Source organism: Canis lupus, chromosome 8 (genome assembly GCF_003254725.2).
Source record: "Canis lupus dingo isolate Sandy chromosome 8, ASM325472v2, whole genome shotgun sequence".
Taxonomy (NCBI): Eukaryota; Metazoa; Chordata; class Mammalia; order Carnivora; family Canidae; genus Canis; species Canis lupus.
Window position 1 is genome coordinate 37,390,430 of NC_064250.1, and position 10,265 is coordinate 37,400,694.

General features: G+C 35.2%; 1 protein-coding gene across 1 annotated transcript; it reads left to right on the top strand.

Moving 5' to 3' along the window:
* The first annotated feature begins 294 nt into the window (after positions 1-294).
* On the top strand, positions 295-673 carry LOC112657878 (60S acidic ribosomal protein P1-like). Its single transcript, XM_035719650.2, is given in 2 exon segments — positions 295-519; positions 521-673. Coding segments are annotated over 2 exon segments (378 nt in total).
* Positions 674-10,265: the final 9,592 nt, after the last annotated feature.

Below are 10,265 nucleotides of genomic sequence, written 5' to 3' on the forward strand. Positions count from 1 at the left end.
AAAGAAAAAATTAAAATAAAGTACTTTTGCCCTGTATTGTGATATAGGTACACAATAACAGAATAAAGACTGTTCAAACTAAAGTCATCAAGGAGAGTTAAAAAATGGCACTAAGACAAATAAATAACATAGAGAATTAAGAAAGTCAACTTTTAGAAGGAAGAGACTTCCCTCAGCTGTTGCTAAGGTACTTGGACCTTCTAAGGAAGCTAAGGCCATGGTGTAGTGAGGCCCTCACTTCATTCTATACCAGCATCCATTGCCAGCATCACCCGCCTAGCACTTGCTTGCACAATGGCCTCCATCTCATTGCTCACCTGCATCTATTTGGCCCTCACCCTGCATGAAGATGAGGTGATGGTCAGGAGGGATAAAGTGAATGCCTTCATTAAATCACCTGGTGTAAATGTTGACCCTTTCTGGCTGGGCTTGTTGGGAAAGTCCCTGGCCAATGTCAACATTGGGAGCCTCATCTGCAGTGCTAGGGCTGGTTGATCTGCCCCAGTAGCTGGCACTACAACCAGCAGAAAATCCTGTTCCCTCCACCACTGCTGCCCCAGCTGAGGAGAAGACAGTGGAAGCAAAGAAAGAAGAATATCAGAAATCTGACGATGACATGGACTTTGGTCTTTTTGACCACAGTTCTTTTGTAACCTGTTCAATTAAAAGCTGAACTCTTAAAAAAAAAAAAAGTAGGAGTGGTAGAAACAGAATTTACTAGAGACAAAATAAAAATAAGTTCTTCATATAAGAAGTAAATTACGTGGTAACAAATGAATAGGAAATATTAAAATAGCACGTAACATTGAAAATATGGGGGTTCAAATACTACATTAGGGCCACAGGTAGAAATTTTGATCTTTTGAGCAAAAATAAATAATATGAAACTTTTAGAAGGAACATCGTGTATCTGCATCCTCATCACAGATCCATATTGGGAAGGGATTTGCAAATGTAGACTATGAGTTGGAAAGAAGGCAAGATTATAAAGCAAAAAATTTTGTCATAACCTAAGAAATGACTGGTAATAGATAATGCTAGAATAAGTTATAACAATAGAAATAATAGTGAATGCTGTGTTACAGAAAGGTTTCAAGCAGCACTTAAATGACTATGTATCAGGGTATCATAGAAAGTGAAAAATTAGAATAAGTAAATTACTTAGGCTTCATTTTAAATCCAAGTATTATTTTTCTCATGTTAATTTCCTTTGTTTATATTGCTTTTCCTGACCCTATTCCTCTTAGTTATAAAAATTTCATTTATTTCTCTTTGTTGTAAATATCAATTGCAAAATCTATCACTACACCTGTTTACTACTGCATGTTATTTACTGCGGTAAAAATTATGACTAAGGAAATACAAAGAGTGAAAAACATCCTTTCAGGAGATAATATCTCATTAAATATGCAACTTGTGTCAAAAATTTCATACTATTATAATTTTTCATATTACAGAATTAAAATACATTCTCTGTAGAAAAGTTTAGAATTCAAACAAAATATAAATCATCCTGTGGGCTAAGAAAGAAAAACTTTTTTAAAAACTCTTCTCCCTTCTTCCCCTTTCACTTTTTGGAACAGAGCATTAATATTATAAACTATATAGTCTGGAATGCTGTTAGTGCATACTTTTAGTGGTCAGAATCACTGTATTTTTAGAAAGTTAAACACATCTTCCATCATGTGAGGACACAGTGAGAGGATAGGTGTGAGCAAGGAAATAGTCCCTCACCAGATACCAAATCTGCCAGCACTTTGATCTTAGACTTCCCAGCCACCAGAATTGTGAGAAAATGACAAAATGGAAAAACTCATGGAAAAGAGAACAAGAGGCAGTACTGACTATCAGGGACCTAATCAGTATGGATGTAAATAAGATGTTGGAACTAGAGTTTAGGATAATGATTATAAAGATACTAGTTAGACTTGAAAAAAGTAAGAAGACAATAGAGAATCCTTTTATCGAGAAACAAAAGAACTAAAATCTAATCAAGTCAAAGTAAAAAAAAAATATTAATGAGTTGTAATAAAAAAAAAAAAATGGAGCTCTAACAGCTAGGATAAATGAACCAGAAGAGAAAATTAGTGATATAGAAGACAAAATGATGGAGAACAAAGAAGCTAATGAAAAAAGAGATAAACAACTACTAGATCATGAGGGGAGAATTTGAGAGGTAAATGATACCATAATGCAAAACAATATTAAAAATAATAGGGATCCCAGAAGAAGAGGAAAGGGGGGGCAGGAGGTATACTGGAGCAAATTATAGCTGAGAACTTCCCTAATCTGGACAAGAAAACAAGTATTCATGTCCAGGAGGAACAGAAACCCCTCTCAAAATCAATAAAAATAGGTCAACAACCTGACATATAATAGTGAAGCTTGCAAATTTCAGAGACAAAGAGAAAAATCCTGAAAGCAGCTCAGAACAAGCAGTCCTTAACCTACAAGGGTAAGAACATTAGACTGGCAGCACACCTATCTACAGAGACCTAGCAGGCTAAAAAGGAGTGGCATGAAATATTCAGGGTGCTAAATGAGAAGAATATGCAGCCAAGAATACTTTATCCAGCAAGGCTGTCATTCAGAATTAAAGGAGAGATAAAGAGCTTCCAGGACAAAAAGAAACCAAAAGAATTTGGGATCACTAAATCAGCACTGCAAGAAAAATTAAAGGGGATCCTTTAAGAAAAAAGAGAGCCCAAAAGAAACATAGACAAGAAAGGAACAGAGACAATATATAGAAACAGTGAGTTTACAGATTGTTTTTTTTTTTTTTTGAGTTTACAGGTTATACAATAGTACTAAATTCATATCTTTCAATAGTTATTCTGAATCTAAATGGACTAAAGGTCCCAAATCAAAAGGTATAGGGTATCAGATTGGATAAGAAAGAGAGACCTATTGATATGCTGTTTGCAAGAGACTCATTTTAGACTCAAAGACAACTCTAGATTGAAAATGAGGGGGTGGAAAGCTATGTCATGCTAATGGACATCAAAAGAAAGCTGAGATAGCAGTCCTTATGTCAGACAAATTATATTTTAAACCAATGACTGTAATAAGAGATGAAGAAGGGCACCATATCATAATTAAAGAGTCTATGCAACAAAAAGATATAACAATTGTAAATATTTATGCTTCTAACATGGGATCAGCCAATTATATACACTAATAACAAAATTAAAGAAACACATTGATAATAATGCAATAATCATGGGGGACTTGAATACCCCACTCACAGCAATATACAGATGATCTAAGCAGAATATCAATAAGGAAACAGAGATTTTGAATGACATACTGGGCCAGATGGACTTCACAGATATATTGAAAGCATTCCATTCTAAAGCAACAGAATACACATTCTTTTTGAGTGCACATGGAACATGCTCCAGAACAGATCACATACTGGTTCACAAATCAGGTCTCAACTGGTACCAAAAGATTGAGATTATTCCCTGCTTTGAATAATTTTCAGACCACAGTACTTTGAACTTGAACTCAATCACAAGAGAAAATTTGGAAAGAATGCAAATATATAGAGGCTAAAGAACATCCTACTAAAGAACGAATGGATCAGCAAGGAAATTAAAGAATAATTTTAAAAATTCATGGAAACGAATATGAAAACACAACTTTTCAAAACTTTTGGGATGTAGCAAAGGCAGTCCTAAGAGGGAGGCATATAGCAATATAAGCCTTTCTCAAGAAACAAGAAAGATCTCAAATACACAAACTAACCTTATACCTGAAGGAACTAGAGGAGGAACAATAAACAAAGCCTAAACCCAGCAGGAAAAAAGAATTAATAAAGACTGGAGCAGAAATCAATGAAATAGAAACAAAAAAACAGTAGAACAAATCAACAAGACTAGGAGCTGGTTCATTGAAAGAATAGTATTAATAAGCCCCTGGCCAGACTTGTCAAAAAGAAAATATAAAGGGCCTAACTAAGTAAAATCATGAATAAAAGAGGAGAGAACACAACCAACACCCAAGAAATATAATTATAAGAATATATTATAAGCAACTATGTGACAACAAATTAGGCAGTCTGGAAGAAATGGATGCATTTCTAGAACCGTGTAAACTACCCAAACTGAACAGGAAGAGATAGACCTGAACTGACCCATAACCAGCAAGGAAATTGGAGCAGTCATCAAAAATCTCTCAACAAACGAGAGTCCAGGGCTGGATAGCTTCCCAGGTGAATCCTACCCAACACTTAAATAATTAATACCTATTCTTCTGAAGCTGTTTCAAAAAAAATAGAAATGGAAGGGAAAGTTCCAAACTCTTTCTTTTTTTATTTAAGTTCAATTAGCCAACATATAGTACATCATTAGTGTCAGATGTAGAGTTCAATAATTCATCAGTTTTTTTTTTAATTTTTTATTTATTTATTTATTTTTTTTTAATTTTTTTTAATTTTTTTTATTTGTGTTCAGTTTACTAACGTACAGAATAATACCCAGTGCCCGTCACCCATTCACTCCCACCCCCCGCCCTCCTCCCCTTCTACCACCCCTAGTTCGTTTCCCAGAGTTAGCAGTCAATTCATCAGTTTTATAACATCCAGTGTTCTTCACATCCCATGCCCTCCTTAATGCCCATCACCCAATTACCCCTTTGCTCCACCCACCACCCCTCCAGCAAACCTCAGTTTGTTTCTTATAGTTAAGACTCTTTCATAGTTTGTCTATGAGACCAGCATTACCTTGATACCAAAACCAGACAAATACCCTACCAAAGAGGAGAATTACAGACCAATATCCCGGAAGAACATGGATGCCAAAATTCTCACCAGGACAACAGTCAATAGGATCCAACAGTACATTAAAAGGATTACTTACCACAACCAAGTGGGATTTATTCTGGGCTGCTAGGCTGGTTCAACATCCACAAATCAGTGTGATCACTGCATTAATAAAAGAAAGGACAACCATATGATCCTCTCAACAGATGCAGAAAAAGCATTTGACAAAGTATAGCATCTTTTCTTGGTTAAAACTCTTCACAGTGTAGGGATAGAAGGAACATACCTCAATATCATAAAAGCCATCTACAAAAAGCCCATAGCAAGTATCATTCTCATTGGGGGAAAAACTGAGAGCTTTTCCCCTAAGGTAAGGAATACAACAGGGATATCTACTCTCACCACTGCTGTTTAACATAGTACTAGAAGTCTAAGCCTCAGCAATCAGACAACAAAAAGAAATAGAAAGCATCTGAATCTGCAAAGAAGACATCAAACTTTCACTCGTCATAGATGACATGATAATCTATGTGAAAAATCCTAAGACTCCACTCCAAAATTGCTAGAACTCATACAAGAATTCAGCAAAGTGGCAGGATATAAAATTAATGCACAGAAATCAGTTGCATTTCTATAGACAGAAATGAGACAGAAAAAAGAGAAATCAAGGAATTGATTCCATTTACATTTGCACCAAAACCATAAGGTACCTAGGAATAAACCTAACCGAAGAGGTAAAGGATCTGTACTCTAAAAATGACAGAACACTTAATGAGAGAAATTGAGGAAAACACAAAGAAGTGGAAAAACATTCCATGCTCATGCGTGGGAATAATAAATATTGTTAAAACATGTATGCTACCCAGAGCAATCTACACATGCAATGCATTCCCTATCAAAATACCATCGACATTTTTCACAGAGCTGGAATAATCCTAAAATTTGTATGGAACCAGAAAAGACCTTAAATAACCAGAGAAATATTGAGAAAGAAAAACCAAAGCTGGTGGCATCACAATGCGAGACGTTAGGCCCTATTACAAAGCTATAATCATCAAGACAGTACAGTACTGGCACAAAAAGAGACACATAGATCAACTCAATGGTTAACTAATCTTCAGCAAAGCAGGAAAGAATATCCAATGGAAAAAGGACAGTCTCTTCAATAAATGGTGCTGGGAAAATTGGGCAGCAAATATGTAGAAGAATGAAACTGGACCATTTTCTTACACCATACACAAAGATAAACTCAAAATGGATGAAAGACCTAGACGTGAGACAGGAATCCATCAAAATTCTAGAGGAGAATATAGGCAGCAACCTCTTCAACCTTGGCCACAGCAACTTCTTGCTAGATACATCTCCAAAGACAAGGGAAACAAAGGCAAAAATGAACTATTGGGATTTCATCAAGATAAAACTCTTTTGCACAGCAAAGGAAACAGACGACAAAACCAAAAGACAATCAACAGAATGAGAAAAGATATTCGCAAATGTCTTATCAGATAAAGGGCTAGTATCCTAAATCTATAAAAAGCTTTTCAAACTCAACACCCAAAGAATAAATAATCCAATCAAGAAATGGGCAGAAGTCATGAATGGACATTTCTCCAAAGAAGACATATAAATGGCCAACTTGGCACATGAAAAAATGCTCCACATCACTCAGCATCAGGGAAATACAAATCAAAACCACAATGAAATACCACCTCATACCAGTCAGAATGGTTAAAATTAACAAGTCAGGAAATGACAGATTTTTGCAAGGATACAGAGAAAGGGAAACCCTTTTACACTATTGGTGGGAATGCATGCTGGTACAACCACTCTGAAACAGTATGGAGGTTCCTCAAAAAGTTGAAAATAGAGCTGCCCCATGACCCAGCAATTGCACTACTAGGGATTTATCTCAAAGATACAAGTGAGATCTGAAGGGCACCTGTACCACAGTATTTATTAGAGCAGCAATGTCCATGATGGTCAAACTATGGAATGAGTCCAGATGTCCATCAACAGATGAATGGATAAAGAAGAGGGGTGTACATACACAATGAAATACTACTCAGCCATCAAAAAATGAAATATTGCCATTTTGAACAACATGGATGGAACTAGAAGGTATTATACTAAGCAAAATAGTCAATAAAAGAAAGACAATTATCATATGACTTCACTAATACGTGGAATTTAAACAAAACAGGATCATAGGGGAAGGGAGGGAAAAATTGAACCTAGGCCTTTTATAAAACCAGCCTGTTCCCCTTTCTCTTTTGTTCTGCCACTAGTACCTAGAAGGTCCCAAGATGCTGGTTGGGCTTGGGAGTAGAAAGAAATGGGGATTTGGTGGGCATTGGGTGTAGAAGGATATTTTAGATTTCAGTCCTGGGGCACCAGTCCATTGGGATTTCAGATATACTGCCAGATAACAAATTTGTTCCTTGTAAGACTTGTGTAGAAGAATGGCTGAAATAAAAGTGGAAGTCCAGTTTTACTTGATTACCTGGTCACATATTTTCCACTAGCACCACACTTTCACTCTGACTCCTTGTAATTCCCTCGACCCAGAGATAATCACTAGAGCACCATAAACTTTCTGTCTTCCTTCTATGATTTGAGTCCAGGAAATTATATTTTTAATGTAATATTCCAAAGTGTATATTTTCCATATTGTTAAGTATATTTTATAACATAATTTTAAAAGTTTCTTTGTATCTATATCTAATTATTGGACACATGATGAGTGAACATTGTTAGTATCCACCCAAAGGCTACTCGCTCTTCTTTTCCTGACAATTTAACCTTGATTTTGTTTGGGTTTGTGTGTTTAGCTAGGAAATGATTAGATTATTCCAAATTAATAATGAAAATTCTGTCTCTTTTTCTATGTACCCACTTTCCCAGCATCATTGCATCTAGAATTTGCCATGTGACCTACTTCTGGCAAACAAGTCAGTGCAAGTAGGCTGAGATAAGGAGACTTCTGGGAATATCGTCCCCTCCTCATGATAAATGGAAAGCTCCATTTACCATTTACTTCTTTTTCTCCAGGCATGTTGCTTGGATCTGTGGTCCTAACCTTATGGCCAAAAGTGAAAATAAGACTGAGATAATGCTATCAAATGAGGATGGCAGACAATGATAGAAAGAGCCTTGTTCCTCAATAAGATCACAGAAACAAACTAGAAATAGACCATCTCCAGACTATGAATATGGTTTTCTGTATCTTGCAGCTAAATATAACTTATGATGTTTCAAATATTTCCCTTTTATAAGCAGAGAGCTTTGATGAACATTTACATACGTAATCTCCGATTATGTCTTCATGATGACTTCCTAAAGATAGAATTACTAATTCATAGAAGATGCAAAACACTAAAGCTTTTGATATATATTACCAATTGCTCTCAAGAAAGACCGTACAAACTGAGGATTCAATAAACATTATAGAAACTCTTTTAAAAATGAGATTGTACCCCCCTGCAAATGTCAAACTTCCTGAAAAAGAACATATATCTCTAAACTTCCTGGAAAGCCCAGAAGAATTCCAAAAGAAAACAGAGGGTCCATAAAGTCTGGGAAACATAATCAAATATGTATAATGCCATGAAGGATGCCTTTAATCTGTAAATGCATATATACATAAAGAAGTCATCTAAGCCTCTAGACTTATGGACACCAAATAGAACTGACAATGGTGTTGAGTTTTTTTTTTAATTCCAGTATAATTAATATACAGTGTTATATGAGTTTTAGTGCTCATCATTAAGTGTATTCTTAATCCTCTTCATCTATTCATCTATTTCTCCTCTTTCCCCACTGGTCTCCCCTCTAGTAACCATTAGTTTGTTCTCTGTAATTAAGAGTCTGTTTTCTGGTTTGTCTTTTCTTTTCATTGTTCATTTGTTTTGTTTCTCAAATTCCACATATGAATGAAATCGTGTGGTTATTGTCTTTCTCTGACTTTCACTTAGCATTATACCCAGCAGATATATCATATTGTTGTGATAATGCTTCATTCTTTTTATGGATAAGTAATATTCCATTATATATACTTACCACATCTTCTTTATCCATTATTCAGTTAATGGACACATGAATTGCTTCCATAATTTGGCTACGATAAATAATGCTGCTATAAATATAAGGATGCATATATCTTTTCAAATTAGTGTTTTTGTTTCTGGGGGTAAATACCCAATAGTGAAATTACTGGATCATATGGTAATTCTATTTTTAATTTTTAAGAAGCCTCCATACTGATTTCCACAGTGGCTGCAACAGTTTTCATTCCCACCAACAGTGCAAAAGGGTTCCTTTTTTTCCTTTTTTTCCCACTTCTTTGCCAACACCTGTTGTTTCCTGTGTTGTTAATTTAGCCATTCTGACAAGTGTGAGGTGATATCCCATTGTAGGTCTGGTTTCCATTTGTTTGATGATTTTGAGCATCTTTGCATGTATCTGTTGGCCATTTATACATCTTCTTTGGAGAAATGTCTGTTCATGTCTTCCTCCCATTTTTGATCAGATTACTTGATTTTTAGTGTTGAGTTGTATAAGTTATTTACATATTTTGGGTATTAACCCTTTACAGGATATCTGTCATTCGCAAATATCTACTCTCAGTAAGTTGTCCTTTACTGTTGTTGAAATAACCAACAATTATTGAAAAAAATCAATAATTTCCTCTGCTGTGCAGAAGCTTTTAAATTTGATGTAGTCCCAATAGTTTATTTTTGTTTTTGTTTCCCTTCCCTCAGGAGACATCTAGAAAAAAGTTGCTAATGGTGATGTCAGAGAAATTACTGCCTGTGTTCTCTTCTAGGATTTTTATGGTTTCAGGTCTCACATTTAGGGGTTTTATGTGTGTATGAAATAAGAAATGGTCCAGTTTTATTATTTTTTGATGCATTCATATGTGGGACTTCTTTAAAATTTGTCATTCTGGTACTTCATCTATACTGTATAGTAATGCAGTGGATTTTTGTATATTGATTTTATATCATGTGACCTTACTGAATTCATTTATCAGTACTAGTAGCTTTGGGTGAAGTCTTTAGGGTTTCCTATATATATATCGTATCATGTCATCTGCAAATAATGGAAGTTTTACTTCTTCCTTACCAATTTAGATGCCCTTTGTATCTTTTTGTTGTCTCATTGCTTTGGCTAGGACTTTCAGTACTATGTTGAATAAAGTGGTGAAAGTGGACATCTTATCTTGTTCTTGATCTTAAGGAAAAGGCTCTCAGCTTTTCACCATTGACTATGATGTTAACTGTGGGTTTTTCATATAAGGCCTTTATTATACCAAAGTATGTTCCTTCTAAACCTCCTTTGTTGAGGGTTTTTATCATGAATGGATGTTGCACTTTGTCGAATGAATTTTCTGTATCTTTTGAAATGATCATATTCTCTTATTGATGTAATGTATTATGTTGTTTGATTTGCAAATACTGAACTACCCTTGAATCCCAGAAATAAATTCCATTTGATTGAAGTGAAT